The 21,225-nt window shown below is 37.4% G+C and overlaps 11 protein-coding genes across 11 annotated transcripts; 8 read left to right on the plus strand and 3 right to left on the minus strand.

Moving 5' to 3' along the window:
* Nucleotides 1-131: 131 nt before the first annotated feature.
* SEC31 (Sec31p) lies at nucleotides 132-3,854 on the minus strand (the record flags this gene model as incomplete). Its single annotated transcript, XM_003959827.1, has 1 exon — nucleotides 132-3,854. The coding sequence occupies one exon, from the start codon at nucleotides 3,852-3,854 to the stop codon at nucleotides 132-134; it is 3,723 nt and encodes a 1,240-aa protein (XP_003959876.1).
* Nucleotides 3,855-4,596: 742 nt separating this feature from the next.
* COA4 (Coa4p) lies at nucleotides 4,597-4,893 on the plus strand (the record flags this gene model as incomplete). Its single annotated transcript, XM_003959828.1, has 1 exon — nucleotides 4,597-4,893. One exon carries the CDS (start codon nucleotides 4,597-4,599, stop codon nucleotides 4,891-4,893), a length of 297 nt encoding a protein of 98 aa, XP_003959877.1.
* Nucleotides 4,894-5,143: 250 nt separating this feature from the next.
* Nucleotides 5,144-6,256, plus strand: CPR6 (peptidylprolyl isomerase CPR6; the record flags this gene model as incomplete). Its single annotated transcript, XM_003959829.1, has 1 exon — nucleotides 5,144-6,256. One exon carries the CDS (start codon nucleotides 5,144-5,146, stop codon nucleotides 6,254-6,256), a length of 1,113 nt encoding a protein of 370 aa, XP_003959878.1.
* Nucleotides 6,257-6,442: 186 nt separating this feature from the next.
* Nucleotides 6,443-7,264, plus strand: CRD1 (cardiolipin synthase; the record flags this gene model as incomplete). Its single annotated transcript, XM_003959830.1, has 1 exon — nucleotides 6,443-7,264. One exon carries the CDS (start codon nucleotides 6,443-6,445, stop codon nucleotides 7,262-7,264), a length of 822 nt encoding a protein of 273 aa, XP_003959879.1.
* A 371-nt stretch (nucleotides 7,265-7,635) lies between these two features.
* On the plus strand, nucleotides 7,636-8,712 carry CDC123 (cell proliferation protein CDC123; the record flags this gene model as incomplete). The annotated part of the gene is made up of 1 exon (XM_003959831.1): nucleotides 7,636-8,712. The coding sequence occupies one exon, from the start codon at nucleotides 7,636-7,638 to the stop codon at nucleotides 8,710-8,712; it is 1,077 nt and encodes a 358-aa protein (XP_003959880.1).
* A 70-nt stretch (nucleotides 8,713-8,782) lies between these two features.
* FRE1 (ferric/cupric-chelate reductase) lies at nucleotides 8,783-10,897 on the minus strand (the record flags this gene model as incomplete). The annotated part of the gene is made up of 1 exon (XM_003959832.1): nucleotides 8,783-10,897. The coding sequence occupies one exon, from the start codon at nucleotides 10,895-10,897 to the stop codon at nucleotides 8,783-8,785; it is 2,115 nt and encodes a 704-aa protein (XP_003959881.1).
* A 558-nt stretch (nucleotides 10,898-11,455) lies between these two features.
* Nucleotides 11,456-12,790, plus strand: CRR1 (putative glycosylase; the record flags this gene model as incomplete). The annotated part of the gene is made up of 1 exon (XM_003959833.1): nucleotides 11,456-12,790. One exon carries the CDS (start codon nucleotides 11,456-11,458, stop codon nucleotides 12,788-12,790), a length of 1,335 nt encoding a protein of 444 aa, XP_003959882.1.
* A 457-nt stretch (nucleotides 12,791-13,247) lies between these two features.
* Nucleotides 13,248-16,868, plus strand: COP1 (coatomer subunit alpha; the record flags this gene model as incomplete). Its single annotated transcript, XM_003959834.1, has 1 exon — nucleotides 13,248-16,868. One exon carries the CDS (start codon nucleotides 13,248-13,250, stop codon nucleotides 16,866-16,868), a length of 3,621 nt encoding a protein of 1,206 aa, XP_003959883.1.
* A 187-nt stretch (nucleotides 16,869-17,055) lies between these two features.
* On the plus strand, nucleotides 17,056-18,480 carry TUB4 (gamma-tubulin; the record flags this gene model as incomplete). The annotated part of the gene is made up of 1 exon (XM_003959835.1): nucleotides 17,056-18,480. The coding sequence occupies one exon, from the start codon at nucleotides 17,056-17,058 to the stop codon at nucleotides 18,478-18,480; it is 1,425 nt and encodes a 474-aa protein (XP_003959884.1).
* A 154-nt stretch (nucleotides 18,481-18,634) lies between these two features.
* On the plus strand, nucleotides 18,635-19,377 carry ATG38 (Atg38p; the record flags this gene model as incomplete). The annotated part of the gene is made up of 2 exons (XM_003959836.1): nucleotides 18,635-18,652; nucleotides 18,718-19,377. The coding sequence occupies 2 exons, from the start codon at nucleotides 18,635-18,637 to the stop codon at nucleotides 19,375-19,377; spliced, it is 678 nt and encodes a 225-aa protein (XP_003959885.1).
* Nucleotides 19,378-19,425: 48 nt separating this feature from the next.
* On the minus strand, nucleotides 19,426-20,646 carry CLB4 (B-type cyclin CLB4; the record flags this gene model as incomplete). Its single annotated transcript, XM_003959837.1, has 1 exon — nucleotides 19,426-20,646. The coding sequence occupies one exon, from the start codon at nucleotides 20,644-20,646 to the stop codon at nucleotides 19,426-19,428; it is 1,221 nt and encodes a 406-aa protein (XP_003959886.1).
* Nucleotides 20,647-21,225: the final 579 nt, after the last annotated feature.

A 21,225-nucleotide genomic window follows, 5' to 3' on the forward strand; every position in this document is an offset into this window, starting at 1 on the left:
TGTATATGTTACTTCAACGATAATGAATAGTCATTAATAAAAATGAGTTTATTTGTAGTTTATATAAATACCTGAAAAGAGAGATTATGTGCATTTACTATACATATATATCAAAATCACGTAGATCATTTTTAATTCAAGGTGGCTTCTGCGATACCGATCAATCTCTTAACCCCGGTTAACCAATTTCCACCTTCATTTGCATGGTGTGTAGCGATTTCAACATGAACGCTCATAGCCTCTGAATACTTCTTGGATCTCATTAATTCCACTATCTGCTTCAACTTGGCAATTGTTGGTTCGGTCAACAAATCTTGTTTCTCTAAGTGTTGATATAATATTTTTAATCTCTTGTCACAGTCCTTCAATTGCTTTGTATATTCCTTTGGAATCAATGGAGTTACGCGTTCTAACTCCTCCTTGAAAAAATCAACTATAGGTTGCTGATCTTCTGGAATACCTTGCGCATTTTGATCGATGCCGTTGCCAACTATTTCTTGTTGCACTTGCGCAGGTGGGGCTTGAGATGTTGGTGGAGCAGTGGTGGTTGGTGCTGAATATGGAGAGGTCGTAGAAGATTTTTGAATTGATTGTAATACATTATTAGCTGACTCGACGTTAGCAGTATTGTGACTCTTCTTCTTCAAATTAGTTGGTGGTGGACCAACAGGTGGTTGTATAGGAGGGGCTACATTTCCAGCGACGCCTGTAGACATAGGACCGAGTGTCTGAGGTGGTGGAGCATATGGGTTTGAAAATTGTGAATGCACTGAAGTGGCAGGGGTTGCAGTAGCATATGGGTTAGTGACAGGAGGTAGTGGTTGTTGTGCAATTGGATTGTAAGCACTTGCTGGAGATGCAACCGATTGGGGTGCCGCATTGCTTGCCTGTGGTGCATATGGATTAGAAATCTTTTTTGGAGCCTCATTGGAAGCATCAGGAATTGGTGCCATTGAAGAATGTCTTGATTTGGTAGGTGGGTGAGGTACAGAAACTATGGAGGGAGTTCTTGATACAGGTGGTGGTGGCATGTTTGGCATTGCAACATTTGAAGTGGCATTAGACATGGCGGGTTGTGGCACACCCACGGCTACTGGTGCGACTGACACAGCCTTGGCACGAGATGTTTTTTCCTTGACTTTTAGTGGTAAATCATTCCAACCGTCATTTGCCTTTTTGTTTAAATGTGGCTTTTGGCCAGATTGCATACCTCTGTTCATCGGTGGTGCAGATGGAGATAGTGGTTCATTCATTCCAAAAGGTGCCGGTTGTGCTGGTGCAAAGTTAGCTGCTGGAGGGATGTATGAACTTTGAAGATTTGGTGATACAGAACGCGCAGCAGCAACATATGGGTTTTTGGATCCATAAGATGGTGCGGTTGGAGTGACGGTGTTGTTCAACATAGGTTGGGGAAGAGATGATGGAATTTCTGAAGGTGGTGGTGCGTATGGGTTAGCAACTGCACTTGCTACTGAAGATTGACGCTGATCACTCATGTATGGTGCTTGAGCTGCAGCCATAGAACTGGCTGCAGTCGGGATTGAAGGAGTATATTGTGGAACTTGTGGTTGAGGCATAGAGGGAACGGATCTGATCTTTTGTTGTTGTCTAGCCAAGGTAGAAGATACAGTTGACCTGGCAGATTTGCCAGAAGCTATTAGAACACGCTCTTTCTCAGAAATGACATCCTTATTATCATTAGGTAATGTGTCTAAGAAAGTGGAAGCTAGGTCAAAATTACCACTCGAAGATATGATATTGACAAATTCCAAGAATTTTGAGATCAATTCTTCACTCTCTATTATTGGAGTACCATTAATGAAGCTATTAAAAACAGTGAATCTTTCAACAAATTCATTCAAAACTTCTGAATGAGCTTCATAGACAGTTTTGTTTTCTTTTTTCAAGTTATCTTCCAAAGTACTGAATTCTCTTAACCAAATGGCAGCAACTTTATCGATAGAATTGGCTGCTAGGTATAACACTAAAGCATCTTGCCTATTACCCTTTTCTAATACTTTATTACCTAATTCTACTAGTAAAGTATTCTTTTTCGTTTCATCATTTGAATAGTAAGTGTGGATTGCTTTTGCGGTGTATTTCCATTTACTGACGTCAAGATTTTCTACCATATCAGTTATATCTCTTCTGGAAATGCAGTAAAGAACTCTTGATAAGGATGATTTGTTGGCATAGTTTGCGAAATAAGCATTTTTGACCTTGTCCTTCAAATCTTGATCATTTGAATCTAGAGCTATAATTAATGCCTCCATTAATAGATCATCTTCTAGAGATTTAGAAACGGCATTCTTAAAATTACCGGTAACTAGTTTTCTCGAGATAGCTTCCTCGGTAGAACTGTCAATGGAGAAGTTTCCGCTTGGTTCAAATTTTGTTTCAATTTTATTAAAAAATTCCTCACCTTCATCAGCATTTTCTTGATTTTCTTCTTCATCTGTATCAAAGGAAAAGGCATCTTTTAAAAATTCTGATTTTCCATCCATGGATAATTTATCTAATAAATTCCAGTCATCTTCGTTTGTTGAATTGATAGATTTAGCCAATCTGACATTAATTAATGGTTTAAAGTCCTTAGTTTTCAAAGCATCTCCTAGTAATTCATTTTTTTCAAATCCCGGGATGGTTGGTTTTATAATAGAAACTGATTTACCGTCTGCGTTGATCTTAACCAGTTTACCACCGAAAGCCCATTGAACAGTAGGAGGTTTAGTACCGTACCAGGTTGGGGCTTGAAGTTTCATAACAGTTGGTTTTTCATTTGATTCTTCTTGTGAAACGTGATTCCAGAAATCTGTTTCACTTTCATGTTGTTTTGTTTCAGTTTTCTTTTGATCTAATGTATTAACTAAGTTTTGTAAAGTTTGAACCTCAATTTTATTATCGAAAGAAGCCGATGCAAAGATATCTGGCATTGCAGGAGCGAATTTTGTCTTAAAACACCAATTGCTACGAGTTGGGAATTGAGATAATTTTTCGCCAGATTCAGGGTTCCATAAGAGGACGGTATTGTCACGACCACTTGATAACATTAAACTTTCATCTTCGTGGCACCAATCCAAGGAGATAATACCCTTTGAATGTCCTTGATCTAATACTTGTAATGGAGTATTGGCATTTCTTAAATCCCAGACCAGGATGGATGGATCGTTATCATTACCGGTGGCGGTGGCCACTCTTGTGGAATTATTTGGATGCCATTCAACAACAGACAATTGTGATTTCAATCCAGTGGCTGGAGAAGTGTAACTTAGATGGATAACTTCCTTCTTAGCCTTCAAATCCCAGATTGAAGCGTATACAGTAGCACCTGCAGATGCGAAGACATGAGCTAAAGATTGATTCCATGACAGAGAAGTAATTTCTTCTAATGGGGTCATTGCAGTCCCTGGGGTCATTGGAACATAATCTGTTTGTTTAGCCTTATTTGTATCCCAAACGAAGATTTCACCTTTATTTGAACCTGAAACAAGGACATTTTCCTGTTTACTATTGAATTTTAAAGTCTTTACAGAAGAAGTATGTGTTGTTAATTTAGCCACCGAAGTCAACTGATCGTTCGATAAATAGAATAATTCGATAATTCCATTATCTAATGCACCAGCAATCGTTTTATTATCGTAAGACCAATCTAAATCATTGAATTTTGTATCAGTACTGATGGAAGCAACGGGTTTAACTGTGTCTGTAGATAAAAGAGACCATAATTCCAAAACAGAATCGCTTGAAAAATTGGCATCTATTGTTCCAGAGGCAGTACCTGTGATTAGTCTTGGTATTTTATCATGCGACCACGCAAAAGTAGCGGTACGTGAGTGTTCAGCAAGTTTAACCATGGTCTATTCCCACTCAGGTTCTTATAATTAAAAAAGGGCTTTTTTAAAATGGGGCTAGAGTCTCGATATAAACTCAGGAAAAAAGCAAATGTATCTAATGTAGCTGCTATAAGTCTCGCTTTACTAACGTAATTGGGCTAGATGAAGAGAAAACTTGTAATGAGAAGTCGCTTCCAATCAATCAATTTATTTACTGATCTCTTGTTTGGAAAATATCAAAATTGTTCGCTGTTCAATTTCGTTGTCTGCCAAAGACAGCCAAAAGCAAAAAAAAAAAATTCCTCAGCCAAAAATCGATAAAAAGATCACTGTAAACGAGGGCGTAACCGTGGCGTCACAAATGGTGGATTCCAAGCGGGAGTATTTGAGGTGTTCAGTTGATCTGGATGTCGGTGGTGTTTATAATTGCGCTGGTTTGGAGATGTGCAATTTTTGTGTGTTTATCCGTTTGTTATTTTTGGTGCAACATGTTTACGTTTAGTTTCTGACCGATGGGTTTTGGAAAGCTAGATGCAATATAATGCGACAAGAATAAATGTCAATCTTGCCATGAAAGCGTAGATGGTTCATTATATGAATGGCGGAATGTATCTTGCATAGCATATCTCAGCATTATTTTACAAGGTCTGTGGTTCTCTTGAAGAGGTGTAGGAATGGTGCGACTTGATGGGTCATATATACAAGACAGATTCTTGATTGCTCCTTACGAAAAAGTTGATGCAAATAGCTCAGGAAGAGATAAATGGCAGATAAGCAATCCACGGGGGATGTTGGGCAGTCAAAGTACTACCAGGAAGCATTGCAAGAATACAAGGATCTCATGCAAGATGACGAGGAACCGGACACCTGGGATGTAAGAATTAATAAGACAGGTTGTTACATCGAGAATATGGCACTGCAACTCTGCCGTGCTGAAACTGGTGATTGGAGACAATGTATGCTCGAAATGAATGCCTTTAGAAAGTGCTGGGAACTTCATGGTAATAGAGAACGTGTACATACAGTAGATAAAGAAGAGTTTTCAAAACAAAGTAAATAGCGTCTCCATCAAACATGTATATATCATGTAAATAGAAAGTTCGACACAATAAAAATAACAACTAATGTTGCTGATTCTCACCTATGTAATCTATATCACAATCATGTAATGCTTTCTGTCGCAATTTCTAGAACTTTCTATCAGATTCGGATCAGCTTGCCATTGAAAAATTATTTAAACTTGTTAAAAGTTTGTCCAATAAAATTGCAAAATCTACCATCACCCTCAGCTGACACGCATAAATATAACTATGGCAAGACCAAAGACCTTTATCGACATCTCCATCGGTGATTCCAGCAAGGGACGTATCGTTTTCGAATTGTACAATGACATCGTTCCAAAGACCGTCGAGAACTTCTATCAATTATGTAAAGGTGACTACGCAATGTGCAAATCCAATCCAGAAATCCCATTATCTTACAAAGGCTCTCTTTTCCACAGAGTGATAAAAGATTTCATGCTACAATTTGGTGACTTCACTGCTGGTAATGGTACAGGTGGTGAAAGTATTTATGGTGAAAAATTCGAAGATGAGAATTTTGACGTTAAACATGAGAGACCTTACCTCTTATCCATGGCCAATGCGGGTCCAAACACTAATGGCTCTCAAGTGTTTATCACTTGTGTTCCAACTCCTCATTTGGATGGCAAGCATGTCGTTTTCGGTGAAGTTATTCAAGGTAAGAGACTTGTCAGATTGATTGAGAAACAGCAAACCGATGAAGGCGATAAACCAATGAGAGACGTCAAGATTGAAGATTGTGGGATCTTACCTGAAGATTACGTTGTCCCAGAGGACGCTGAATCAACTCCAACAGACGAATTCGGTGACAATTATGAAGAATTCTTAAAGGATGATTCCAAAGTTGACGTGAAAGACGTTAATAGTGTCCTAAAGGCCATTGAAACTGTTAAGGCAATTGGTAGCGAGCAATTTAAAAAACAAAACTTCGAAGTTGCATTGGCCAAATATCAAAAATGTGACAAATTCCTAAAAGAATATTTCCCTGATGATTTACCTGAAGATGACATCAAGAAGGTTAATTTATTAAAGGTTACCATACCATTAAATATCTCTCTCGCGGCTTTAAAGGGAAAGGATTATAGAACCGTCATGGTAGCCTCTTCCGAGGTCCTATATGCTGAAGCTGCTGATGATCTAGCCAAGGCAAAGGCTCTTTACCGTCGTGGTTTAGCCTACAGTGCAGTTAATGATACAGATATGGCAATAAATGATTTGGAAATGGCTGCCAATTTCCATCCAAATGATGCAGGTATTCAAAAGGCCATCAAGGATACCAAGGCTAAAAGAAAGGCCGAAACTGACAAGCAAAAGAAAGCACTATCAAAGATGTTTGCTTAAACGGGCACCATATAAAACATCTACTATATAACTGATGTATTAGCAATATAAAATCGATGGGCCTCTCTTATGCATTTTTATAATGAATTTTTCAACTTGAAGCGCATACATTATAAACTGATTCGAAAAATAATCTAGATGATAAATCAATGGAAGATCACTTAACGTTGCTAGGAGTCACATCTGATGCACATATTTACAGGACTTATAACCCGTCCATCTGTGAATGTTTTGATTAAATCCTGTGTTACCAGGCCATTGAGTCTAAGAACTCTTCATGCAAACGCAAACATTCGCTACTCAAAACAAGAAAAGTCAGTTGCAAAGAAGTCGGGTCAATCTGTAGAGTACAACTCTCTTTTAACTGTACCAAATATCTTGACTCTGTCGAGAATAGCGACTACACCATTTATTGGCCATTTTATTATTACGAGCAATCTTACACCGGCATTATCTCTCTTTGCATATTGCTGTGTGACAGACTATCTAGATGGTTATATAGCAAGAAAGCATAAACTGAAATCAATTGCAGGAACGATACTGGATCCAATTGCAGATAAACTTTTGATGGTTATCACTACAATAGCTTTAAGTTTCCCACCCGGACCTTGTATAATTCCATGGCCAATTGCTTCTCTAATATTAGGGAGAGACATTGCTTTGGGTGTTGCTGGAATGTGGATACGCTACTCAACGGTTAAGAAGGTTTACAAGAAGGTGAACTGGGGCAAGTATTTCAATTTCACGAAGTATCCCACTGTTGTAGTAAAACCTCTGTTAATTTCTAAATGGAACACTTTCTTACAAATGATATATCTAGGAACTGGTGTTGCCATGTTACTATTTGACAAAGTGGGTGACGAAGATCACAACAATGACCAGCTAATGAATATCAAACAGAAAGTTTCTAAATCGTTTAATGTTTTGGGCTACGTCGTTGGCGCGACCACTTTGATCAGCGGAACATCGTATATATTTAGCAGAACTGCTGTAAAATTTCTATATTGAAATAGTGTGGTTCAACAAACTTCGTATCCCCAGTAAATATATATTCCAAAAACTCCTCTATAGACTTCATTTAAACAACATTGACGCATATCGTAACCTCATTTCAAGGCCTTTATAACCTGCAGGTCAAAAATATAATTACTCTGATTGATCTTGCAACGCATCGTAGAGCGTCTTTGTACTCTATTAATCGCATCACTTTTCCAATTTCATTCTTCCACTTCAGCATATTCTAGTGGGCGTGGCTGTCTCACCTCATCGGAATCTTTCTAATTTTTTTCTTACAAGATCTTAGTAATTATGGCATATATAAAGCAGTGTTCAAGTGAGACCGCCAGCGTAATATAGATTGTTATAGATACTTTATCCAGATGGGTGAACCGTACGTACCTTTAACAGAACTAAAAGTGACCAGACAGCATATAGAAAACTGCTCTTTTTCGAAATGGTATCCCAATTTTCAAAAATATGTTCCCAAATCAAGAATTTTAAAACCAGTGCCACCTGAATTCATTCAGTATCTGGAACAAGACGGTATAAAACTGCCTCACGATAGCATATCCAAGTCGTTTTATGCTGGAGGCCTAGAACGCAACGAAGAAAATGAATACAGCGATTGGGAATCTGATGAAGAAAGCAATGATGAAGAGGAAGAAACCTCTAACAATATTGATCCTCTAGTAAATTTTCCTGAATTTCATAGACAAATTGAGAGTACGTTGAATGAACTCGGTATGGTCACACCAAAACTAAACTGGTCGGCTCCAAGAGATGCAACCTGGATATTGCCAAATAATTCAATGAAATGCTACGAGGTAAATGAAGTGTATCTTCTACTAAACGCATCAAATTATATCATGCATGATTTGCAACATGCATTCGACGAATGTGATGACGAATATGTGAGAAAGGAGAGACCCGAATATGAGTTGATTCTAAGACAGTGGTTTGACGTCAATCCAGCTCTTGAATTTCGCGTGTTCGTCAAAGATAAAACCGTTGTTGGGGCAAGCCAACGTGATTTGAACTATTACGACTATTTAGAACCGCTGTCTGATACATTCAAAGATTTGATTGACAGCTTTGTTGAAGATGTTTTCATAGAAAAATTCCCTGACTCTAATTTTGTACTTGACCTATACATTCCAAGACCATTTAACAAAGTATTTCTGATTGATGTTAATCCATTTGCAAGAAAGACTGATCCATTACTGTTTTCATGGAACGAAATACTTACAAAGAAATTTGAAGACTCTGAAGATAAAGACTATGAACTGCGTTTAGTTCTAGAGAATAATACAGCTAGATTTGCAAGCAAAGAACATTCTGAAAATCAAGTTCCTAGAGATGTTGTGGATGCTACTACAGATCCTAATGCTATAAGGGAATTGATTGGGAAATGGAAAGAATTACTCGAACAACAAGAAGAAGATACCGATAGCGACTGAATAGTAGCAAACTTTTGCGATAATATTTACAGACATACATAGATTTTTATATAATATGATTTTACCATTCTCACCACGTAAAGCTCTCCTCTTTATAGTCGACACTTATCCTCAACTTACTAGTGAGCGAGTTAGATAAATGATACCTGAAATCATCATTAAAAGAAGACGGTCCACAAGAGACAAAAGTAATATCCTTGTCTTCTTTCTCTGCTTGACCTATTTCTTCTAATATCAAGCCACTCAAATCTGGTCTCTTATTAATATTTTGAATGGTAAATTTCGAAGACAAACTTGTAATAGTATCTGTAGATGAAAATACTGTTGTATTTGCCACTTCAATGTTGTTATAATCCTTTTCTTTCAAACCAGTATAAAGAATAATAACATGACATCCTTTGGAACTTAACCACTGTAGTTCTCTATTAAACCAGCTCAGATAGTTCAAGTCGTTAATAATCCAGTAGAACTGATTTTGCCAAGACATAGTTGGTCCATTCTGTGCTGCCAATAGTTCAGAGAAGTGTGAAAACACCGGCGTGACACCAAGCCCCGCTGAGACACCTACTAATTTTCTATCTAACTTATGCAACGTAGGTATCTTTAGCCCATAAGGACCTTCCACCAACACTTTGCAGATGAGAGAGTCATTTTTACTTTTCATTATTCTTTCGAGCATAACCCTTGTTAAACCTTTATTCACTCTCAAGTAGATGGTTAATTTTTCTGAGCCTTGTTGGAGGGTATTTTCATTTAAAACAGTAAAAGGATGAGATTGAAATGCATAGAACCATGTATCATAAGGACTAATAAAATACAAATAAACGAATTGACCACTTTTGTAGTTCACCCATTTCGGTTTCTTAAGGGTAATCTTTATTACATTGTTACCACAGTCTGTCAAAAGGGCTGATTGCAAGCCACCATTGATTATTACTCGAATAATTCTCATGAGTCTATCAAACGACCAAATAGCCACCATTGACCATACCCAGGCCATCCAACCCATAGGCTTCAAATGATAGTACATTGCAACAATGAACATTATATTCATAAGCTTGTGAACAAGTAAGAACAGCTCGTACATCCAATCCCTTAGGAAACTTTCACTCTGAAAAATTAAGAGAACGATTAGAACGGTAGCAGCGATACCCCAGGCCCAATATGCGTCCATTGCCCAAACTTTATATCCTCCATCACTGATTGCCCAAACAGTCCATATGATCGAGTGGATAAAAGCTAGAACTACACAGACGTAGGCACACCATTTATGATAAAATATGAATCTTCTAAAAGAAATTCCTGTTAGCGGAATCAAGAAATTATTTCTCATACCAAAGAGGTATATCATTGGAAATAATGAGATGGACATGAGATCAACTCTATAACTTACCAAATTCAAATTCATGTACCATCTGGTGGTCAGATACGGATGAGGCAATGTGAGTTCGTAGCCCACGCCCACCGATATTATTGTTTGAATAACAAATATTAGGACAATCAGTGCGTCAATTCGTACCGGAAAGTTGAGTGGAATGCATTTCAAGAGAAAGAAGGTCCTTTCTTGATAATTCTTGTACACGGAAGGGATCAGTAACTTTCGTCTTATAATTTTTGTAGCCAGATTGAAACCAAAAATTTTATCGAGTAAGTTCGAGACTGTGGAGAAACAGATAATGAAGACCCAATAAAACACTAACCCCCAACCAAACCATTGTGAACGGAGTACTGAGAAAGCGTAATCCTTAAATTTCTGATAGTACCATTGAAATTCGGTGTCGTCAACAATCAATGTTCCATTTACCGGACTAGTAAAATCACTGTCTTGAGGTTCTCTGAGAAATTTTTGACCTTCCTCGAAAAATCTCACCATATCACTTTTACTATAGTCAAGTACGCCATTTGTCTTGTCAAAACATCTTGTTGCCAGGTGCCGATAAGCGTGGTTTACCAACCTAGTAGAGTTTGAAGCGTTATGAACGCAATTCGTCACGGTATAAAGCCAATTGATATTATTACATCTGCATGCGAACGCCTTCATTCCATTTGAATGAGAATTGCACCCCCAGTCATATTGTAGTTCATAATAGATGCAAGCGGATGCTATTGTCGAGTCGATGAGTACAAGACCCCGAGTAAGAACTGGGAAGATGAACCCAATTACAAGAAACATGGAAGCCCTCATTCCTAGTTTGGAGTACTTTAAGCAAATAACAATCTGTTGATTAACACGAGCTTCAAGTCAGTGATGTATGTGTATATATATACATATGCCTTGGTTTGTCGATCCAATGTTCGAGCTGAATGTTTCAATTTGCTCATTTTCGCGGAGATTTCGTCCTTTTAACTGAAATAATAAGACCTTCAAGCCATTAAACAAGTTGAAAGAGAAATAATACGCAGACACGTCTTATGCCCAGACATATATATATATATATGAAAGTCCCCGCCTCTCAAGTTGCTTGAATTGGCCTGTTTTCATTAACAGTCTTTTTGTGTCACAACATCTCATGTGAAGAGAGAGCGTTTAAAATTTTCATGCAAGAGTAAAATTGCTCATTCTGTCCAAAACGTCAGAAGGGTCAAGAAATGTGTTCTGATTCGTTGAAGACCAGTAAAGAGTCAAGTGTCAGCAAATTCATGTTTTACAAAAATATATATATATATATAGTTGTGGTTTACAAAATTTTACACAAAAGGTAATAGTTATATGAGAGAAAGAGATAGGAAGTCATTTAGAAAAATGCTTAAATTAATATTTATTTTGTCGTTGTGGTGTGCTAAATTCTCAAAGGCTGAATTATACAAGCCAGATCAGCCATTAAAATGCTCTCAGGCGTCACATTGTCCCCGGGAATGGCCATGCTGTTCACCCTATGGCGAGTGTGGTTCTGGTCCAGTATGTGTTGGTGGATGCAATCCAAAATTCTCGTTCAGCCCCAGAAGCTGTATCCCAATGCCCTTGTTGACGTACCCATTCGAGGTTGTCCAACATGGGAAGGAACCAATTTATGAAGCAGAAGAAGACGATGATGAAGAGACTTTTTCAAGTTTCGATGGAGAACACATGGAAAAGAACAATAATCAATTTGGAATGGCCACTTCTGAGAGATATGCCATGGATAATGATATCAATTTCGATGAGCCCCACTCAAATAATAAAATGACTGATATGAAATTGAATGCAGCACGGTTCATTCATCATTCAAATTTCTTGGTGACACCAAGCAATACCGTTGCAGAAACCATGGTAGATAAATTTGATTTTACTTACAGTGGACACGCAAATGTGGATGATACAACAAAGGACATTTTGTTGACAATGCCCAAGAGAACCACTGGTACACTAATTGCATCAACTAAAGAATTTCTTTATGGTAAGATTGGACTAAATATGAAAACTGCAAGGTCACAGGGTGTCGTTACAGCAATAGTAATAATTTCTCAGGTTGGTGATGAGATTGATTATGAGTTCCTTGGTGGTGACTTATTCAACGTACAGACTAATTATTACTATCAAGGTGAATTAGATTATACAAAGATGGTACACTTGCCGCTTACTGGTAACACTTTTGACAATTATCATCGTTATGAAATTGATTGGGATGAAGAGAAAATTTCATGGATTATTGATGGTGAAATAAGAAGAACTCTTTTCAAGAAGGATACATGGGATGGTCAAAGATACAGATATCCACAAACACCTTCAAGATTGGAAGTGGCAGTATGGCCAGGTGGAGCTGACACCAATCACCCAGGGACCATCCAATGGGCTGGGGGCCTAATTGATTGGGAAAACTCACCAGATATATTAGAGAAGGGTCAATTTTACGCTCAAATCAATGAAATTAAAATCACTCCACACCAAAACAAGTATTTCGATACAATCATGTCCGTATTAGAGACTTGTGTTGGTAATCCCGATCAAGTTGTCATTAAAGATTTCCAAAAATTAACTGTCGGTTACGATGAAAAGAAAGGGCCTCAATTTAATGAGGATTCTTTGAGTTGGTATTGCGATATTATCCCCAAAGTAGACAACTGGCGAGACTCTGGAGAGACGATTCTCGAAGTGTAGTGCTTCTTCAAATACGGAAATGCTAGATAACTACATATAATTCTATGTATGCACTTACTAGATTAGGAAAGTGACAGCTCAGAAATCTACTGTTTAAGGTAATAGTTACTATATTAATCCGTATTACCCAGACTAAACCGTTTTAAGCGAGTTCTTTTTAGAGCGAGAGAAGTCGCCAGATCACCAAGATGAAAAAAACATATGCAAGATGGTAAAAGATATATTGAATCTTTAGGATAAGACACACAGACAGTGAATCAAGAATCCGTTCTACACTGTGCTATCGAGCCAATTGATCGAGGAAATTTGCTAAGTGGATACTTTTTTACATTGTCGAAGGTTTTCAAGTGTTATTTCGTGGACTTTATTACAAGGACAAGAAGAAATCCCTCTTACTACGATTTGTATCAGTTAGTTTAAGAGCTGCACTTTTCTCACGTTATAAACAAGATTCAAAATGAAGATGTTAACTAAGTTCGAGTCCAAGTCCACTAGAGTTAAGGGAATTGCATTCCATCCTTCTAGACCATTGGTCTTGGTCGCTCTATTTTCATCAACTATTCAACTTTGGGATTATAGAATGGGTACTTTATTACATAGGTTCGAAGGTCACGATGGTCCAGTTCGTGGAATTGACTTCCACCCAACTCAACCAATATTCGCCTCTACTGGTGACGACGCCACTATTAGGATTTGGTCTCTAGACACTAATAAATGTCTATACACTTTCACAGGCCATTTAGATTATGTTCGTACCGTTTTCTTCCATCATGAATTACCATGGCTTATTTCTGCATCTGATGATCAAACTATTAGAATTTGGAACTGGCAAAACAGAAAAGAAATCGCCTGTTTAACAGGTCACAATCATTTCGTCATGTGTGCCCAATTCCATCCCACTGAAGATTTAGTCGTTTCTGCATCGTTGGATGAAACTGTTAGGGTCTGGGATATTTCTGGTTTAAGAAAGAAACATTCCGCTCCGGGTGCAATGTCCATGGAAGACCAAATGATCGCTCAACAAAATCTGCTGGATGGTGGCTTTGGTGACTGTGTAGTTAAATTTATCTTAGAAGGACACACTAGGGGTGTTAACTGGGCATCGTTTCACCCAACTTTACCATTAATCGTTTCTGGTGGTGATGATCGTCAAGTTAAATTATGGAGAATGAGCTCTACAAAGGCCTGGGAAATCGATTCATGTAGGGGCCATACAAATAATGTCGATTGTGTTATTTTCCATCCACAACAAAATTTAATCATTTCTGCCGGCGAAGATAAGACATTAAGAGTATGGGATCTAGATAAAAGGGTTCCTGTCAAACAATTTAAGAGAGAAAATGATAGATTTTGGCTAGTTGCAGCTCATCCAACAATTAATTTATTTGGTGCCGCACACGATTCTGGTATAATGATCTTCAAATTAGATCGTGAAAGACCTTGTAGTGTAATTCATCAAAATCAACTCTTATTTGTCAATAAAGCTAAAGAAATTCAGTCATTTGACTACCAGAAGAAAGTTACATCCTTACCATTCGCAAATTTAAAAAAGATTGGACAAACTTGGAGTGCCTTCAGAAGTATTTCTTACAATCCATCTCAACATTCCATCTTGGTTAATGAAGGTAATGACAAATTCGCTTTAGTCATTCTTCCAAAACAACCAGCAGGTGCTGTTGATCCTTCAAGTGTCCTAGAAGACACTGGTTCCTTCGCTACTTTTGTCGCACGTAATAGATTCGTCGTTTACAATAAGAGTACTGAATCTATAGAAGTACGCTCTTTGGAAAATAAAGTAACAAAATCTATCAAGATCGAAGATCCAATCAAAGATATCGTTTACGGAGGTCCGGGATCCATTTTAATTCTACAATCAAGAGAAGTTGTTTTATTCGATGTTCAACAAGGAAAAAAACTAGCTTCTGTGGCTGCTAAGAATGTCAAATATGTTTCATGGTCAAATGACGGTCAATACATTGCATTAATGAGTAAACATACAATAACTATTGTTACCAAGAGATTAGAACTTGTCAACTCAATGCATGAGACCATTAGAATCAAGAGTGCCGCTTGGGATGAAAGTGGTATTTTGATCTATTCAACGCTTAACCACATTAGATATTCTTTATTAAATGGGGACAGAGGTATCATCAAAACTTTGGAAAATACTTTATACATCACAAAAGTTCAAGATAAATTTGTTTATACATTGAATAGAGAAGGAGAAATTGAAATCATCAAAATCGATCCAACTGAATATCGTTTCAAGAAAGCTTTGGTTAACAAAAACTTCCCAGAAGTTTTAAAGCTGATTAGAAATTCCAATCTTGTCGGTCAAAATATCATATCTTATTTACAAAAGAAAGGTTATCCAGAAATTGCTCTACAATTCGTACAAGATACACAAGTACGTTTCGATTTAGCCTTGGAATCAGGTAATTTGAAGGTTGCTTTAGAAGAAGCCAACAAGTTAAATAAGAGTTGCACTTGGGAAAAGTTGAATAAGGAAGCCTTAGCTCAAGGTGATATTGAATTATCTGAAATGATATATCAAACTCAACATTCCTTTGACAAACTTTCATTTTTGTATCTATTGACTGGTGATTCTTTGAAATTAGGTAAGATGGAAACTATTGCTAAAAGTCGTAATGATCCATCAAGTATCCTATTGAATTCTTTTTACAATGATTCCAGAGAAGCAAGAGCTTCTATGTTTGCTGAACTGGGTTCCCCATATCTAGCTTATGCCATTGCCAAGACTAATGGCGACGAAGCTACCGCTGCAGCATATCTAGAACAAGCTGGGATCGATGAACAAGATGTTGTACTACCAGATAATTTCAAGAAAGATGCTCAAATTGAAGAACCAAAGCTGACGCCCCCCTTCCAAAAATGGCCTTTCAAGGAAGCTGAACCAACTTTCTTCGAAAAAGCCTTATCAGGTCAATTCGAAGATTTATACATCGATGATAAGGAAACTAAAGGTATCGAAACTAAAGAATTCACCAACGAAGGTGAAGAAGAAAGTGGTTTCTTTGCTGATGAAGATTTACCTGTAGAAGATGATGATGCTTGGGATATGGGCGATGAAGATTTAGAAATCCCTGAAGAAATTAAACAAAGTGAAGAAGGGGACATATCTAATCTTGTTCAAACAGAGGAGGCTAATGAAACTGCAACTTGGGTAAAGAATTCTAAACTACCGGCAATACTAGCTGCATCAGGGGCTTTTGAAGCCGCTGCTCAAGCATTAAATAAACAAGCTGGTATTGTAGAATTTGAGCCACTAAGAAAATACTTCTTGAACACATACCATGGTTGTAGAACATGCATGACCGCTACTCCAGCTGAACTTCCCGCGATTGTAGGCTATACACGTTCAAATGCTGATGCCATTGAATCAAGTGAAAGTTTCCCAAAGATTGCAGGTATAGATATCATTTCGGAAAAGATGAACGAGGGTTACAAATTATTCAAGGCCAATAAATTGGAAAGTGCTATTGAAGTTTTCCGTGAAGTTATTTACCGTACAGTGCTCTTGGCGGTGGATAATGACGAAGACGAAGAAACTGCACACAAGACTCTAAAAAAAGCCAGAGAATATATTTTAGGGTTATCTATTGAGTTGGCCCGTCGTGCTCTTCCAGCGGACGACATCAAACGTAATTTGGAACTGGCTGCATATTTCACTAGAGCAAAACTTGCGTCTACCCACAGAAGTAATGCTCTTCAGGTTGCTATGTCACAAAATTTCAAGCACAAGAATTATGTTCAAGCATCTGTCTTCGCCGCTGAGTTCTTAAAGATTGTTCCTTCTGGTCCACGTGCTGACCAAGCTCGTAAGATAAAGGATAGGGCCGACACGATTGCACACGATGCTCTCGCTTTAGATTTCGATGCATATGCACAATTTGAAATATGTGCATCTACTTTCACACCGATTTACAAGGACACTCCATCCACCATCGACCCATTGACTGGCGCCACCTATCACGCCTCAGAAAAGGGCAAACTTGATAAGATCGCTTTGATCTCCAAGATCGGCGCTCCTGCCTCTGGTTTGAGAATCCAGCTATGATTTCCCGTCGTTTTACGTATTAGTTATCTTATATTTTATGTATATACTCTTATCACTATAATTTTTTAAAATGATTGTTCGGTATAAACAAAACCTGCAAAAATATAAAGATGGGAAAAACGCGTATTTGTATGGATCCTGTTCAAAGACATCAACAATAGGAAATAAGTCGATAATTACGAATTAGATGACCGGGGAAATTATTACTATTCAAATTGGGCAATGTGGTAACCATGTTGGTAAACAATTTTGGTCTCAATTGGCTGACGAACATAATATTGGTGTGGATGGAAGGGCTAAAACTGATGATGACTTGACCTCTTTTCGAGATGATGATACTAATCCATTTTTCAAACAATATGAACAGAACAGATACATTCCAAGAGCTTTGTTAATAGATCTAGAGCCTAGTGTTATTAATGATACGATAGCTCATCTTCCAGGGTTCTTCGATACAAAGAATTCCTGGGTATCTAGCGAAAGATATGGTGCTGGGAACTCATGGGCTAATGGCTATGCTGAGGGGGACAAGAACCAAGAGACTTTTCTAAATATGGTTGACAAGGAGCTAGACTCCACAGAAAATCTGGAGGGGTTTCAAATGTTACATTCTGTCGCTGGTGGTACTGGTTCCGGGTTGGGTTCCAATTTACTCGAAGCGTTAGCAGACAGATACCCTAAAAAGTTTCTAACCACATATTCTGTATTCCCTAGTGATGAATCCGAAGTTGTTGTACAACCTTATAACACTATACTGACTCTAAGAAGACTTGCTGAAGATAGCGATGCCTCAATAGTCTTCGACAATAATGCACTGGGAAATTTGACGTCTAGAGTCTTGAAAACAAGAAATATAGATTATAATCAAACAAACCAGCTAATAACTGCGGTACTATCTTCAATCACCAATTCAATTCGTTTTCCTAACTATATGTACACATCGTTGCAAAGTATCTTTTCAACGGTGGTACCCACCCCAGAATTACATTTCCTGACACCTGCTTTCACACCATTTACTTCTGATTATATCAAAGATGCAAGGGATATAAAACAAAACACCGCCTATGATGTTTTATTAGATTTGGTAGACGATTCCAACTCATTGGTATCGCAAACTTCAACAAAAGCCATCTATTTTAATGTCTACAATACAGTGATAGGTAGCAACGACACAATAAATTCAAGCGATATAACGCGTGCTATTTCCAAGCTTCAAAGACGTATACAGTTTGCACCTTGGTCATCAACCGTAATTCATGTAAATGTCGGAAGAAGATCACCATATCTTGCACATAATGTCGATAGGAAACATGTAAATGGTATGGCTTTAACGAATAGTTCTGGAATAATACCGCTTTTCCAAAAATCATGCAATCAATTCGATAAAATTTTCTCCAAGAAGGCATTTTTGAACACATTCCAACAAAAGGATTTGTTCAAAGAATATGATGAATTCATTGATTCGAGGGAAGTTGTTAGAAATGTAATAGATAATTATTCTGCTGCTGAAGAAAAAAACTATCTCGATGACATATTACTAGAAGATGATAATGTGGTCGGCGATTTCAACCAAGACGTTGAGGTGGATGCTGATGGTGATAATTACATGTAATGCAAATATATATGGTAATATGTATCTATACTAATAGTATAACATTAAATGCGAATGTCAAAGAAGCACTTATTTTCATATAAAAATAAAGGGAATATTATAATGCTTAAAGGACAACACATCAGGTAGCGGGCACATGGCCATTAAAGTAGCTATGATAACATTAAAAGACGTATGTCCATGCTGGCTAGAGAAACTAACGTTCATATTTACTAATGCATAATGGTATCCATATAGATTTATATTTTGATTGAAAATGCAGAACAGCAATCACGAAAGGGAAAGGTGAAGAAGGCGATTAGTATATACAAGGTGGCCTGTAAGGAAATAGATCAGTTATTAGGTTCCATTGAGGATGACGGTGTCGATCAAGACATAATAACTGCGGTTGCATTGCTTAAGAGAAACATTATGCAGACGGTTAGAGATCTTGAAAACTTTCTTCGAAGAACTAATTTTGATTTCCTTAATAGTGACTCAATTGCCAATAATACACCACCCTCTACTGCCAATACAATACCATCTAATCTTAGAAATGATAATTTGAATTCGATGTTTCAGAGTACAAAATTAATGACCAATAGTTTAGCCATGTGGGAGCAGGATCAACCAATAGACAATTTTAGCAGCGATCCTTTTTTGATAACGTTATTGAATCGATTGCAAAATACACTCCTCGACATAACGAAAACATCTGATCATGTAGAAGAGGACGTTTCCCAACAATTTCAATTATTTAAAAGAGATTTAATTTGGTACGAACAAAAGAAGTTTAGTGACTTCAATAACCATATAAAGAAGATGAATGACGAAAAGAAGAAGCTAGAAAATCAAATAACTCGTCAGAAAGAATTATGGGAAGGTTTAGTTGAAAATGTGAAGGCTAAAAAGAGATGAAACGAATGTATTAAATTTAAATGTAACATATATAACATAAATGATTGATTAAAATCCTGATATAGCTAGCCATTTTTCAAAAATTTGAACACAGCAACCATATGGCTTAGTTGAATATTTATTCCAAACGGCTCTGTGATTGGATTTACCGATTTTGCAATTTTCCAATATACAGTTTACAAGCTCTTCTAATTGTTCCCTTGTATAACCTGAAAAATATACGTGCTTCAATGACCAGTTTTTATCCATATGAGCTACTATTTTGGCCAAGTAATATGAACCAGCTGCAAGCCAACTCGTTGGCGAACTAATCATTTTTGAATCCATTATAGTAGTCTCCAAAAAGTATTTTGCTAAGGTTCTTACCTCATAATCATAATTATCCGCTTTACTTATTCTTCTTAAGAAAGACATTGGTCCCGGCCAGCCAATTTCAAATTCAAGAGCATTTATCATATATTTTTCAGCTTGAATTATCTCATCTCGTGTATATCTATCATCTAAGACATATGTAAGGTCATCCAAACTGGGGCAGTTTATTTCTTCATATTTAGAAGCGATAAACAAGGCAGTGGCTCCAACTAATTGAAGACGATTTAAGGTACTTATTTTCTTTGAAAGAAACCTATCCATCAAGTTAATTGTGAGAAATAAAGTTTCTGGTAATAATTGAAATCTGCCATGTGCTTCCACTATCCAGTTCACTAACGTTGCCCGTACGGACCAAGTTAATTCAGGTTGATGTATTATGTAATTTGGATTTGGAGAATATTTGACTTCTAATTCTTGGAAATAGTGAAAAATGTCCACACTTAATTCTGACACCATCACAGGATCATATGTATCTTCGTCAGCTGGATCAGGTACAGAGGAAAATAGGGTTTCAAATGCATAATCTAATAAAATCTTGGATTGTTCCGTATATACAGGTAAAAGTCGAGTTGTTATCTTCTCAACTTCATAGTTATTTTGATGTTGAAAACTATCATCTGACAGAACGTCGTTAATTCTCTTCCTCAAACTGTCATTGGAATCTCTGTAAATAGAAATAGCATTGTCAGCTTTCTGTGTGTTAGATTCACTTCGATGCTGCCTGTTTGATGCTTGCTGTGTAATATCGCCCAGCACAGTCCTTTTAGTCAACGGTTTCGAAACTTTATGGTTCACTCTTCGGTACTGATTCTCTGCTTCAAAATTGATGCCAGCTACTGCAGTTATATTGGATCGTATGCTGTCATGTGCTGTATAATTACGGTTCGGCTGGTACATCTTTAGCAGTAACTCCTACTGTACTGGTCTCCAAACAAAAAGTCACAGGTTAACCTGGAGGTAGTTGTCAATTATAGCTTTGTAGAGGGCAACAATGAATCTCAGCAGGAATAGCTCAACCTAAATTGACCAGCTTTTCATTCGCTCATTTTTTGTGTTGTGACAGAGGTTTTTGTTTGTTTTGATTTTGGCCTAATCGGGCAAGTTCTTCGAGGAATTTTTCAAAATTGGCAGTAATACTGAGATTATAAGTCTTTTCAAGTGAAATGTCAGCTATTAATGCCAAGGAAGGCTAGCCCCTTCGGTACGAGTTGACAATCAGATGCAGTCCTAATAGAGGCTATGAAATGCCTGTGCTTTTCAGAGGTTTCTTGAAAAAACTGACTCCAAAAATTGAGTCATCAAGAGTAACTTGTAGTTGATGCTTGGTAAAGCTTTGAAGGTAGTTTACATCTTGTCAGTTTGAGAGGTACTTGAAGTTTTGTTGTCTTATATCTGTTGCCATCGTTTTTATAGGAAAGCGTAGAAGAGTTAAAATTGATCCAATGAGGCTCAAGGAAAAACAAGATTCGTAAGACT

Source organism: Kazachstania africana, chromosome 12 (genome assembly GCF_000304475.1).
Source record: "Kazachstania africana CBS 2517 chromosome 12, complete genome".
Lineage (NCBI taxonomy): Eukaryota > Fungi > Ascomycota > Saccharomycetes > Saccharomycetales > Saccharomycetaceae > Kazachstania > Kazachstania africana.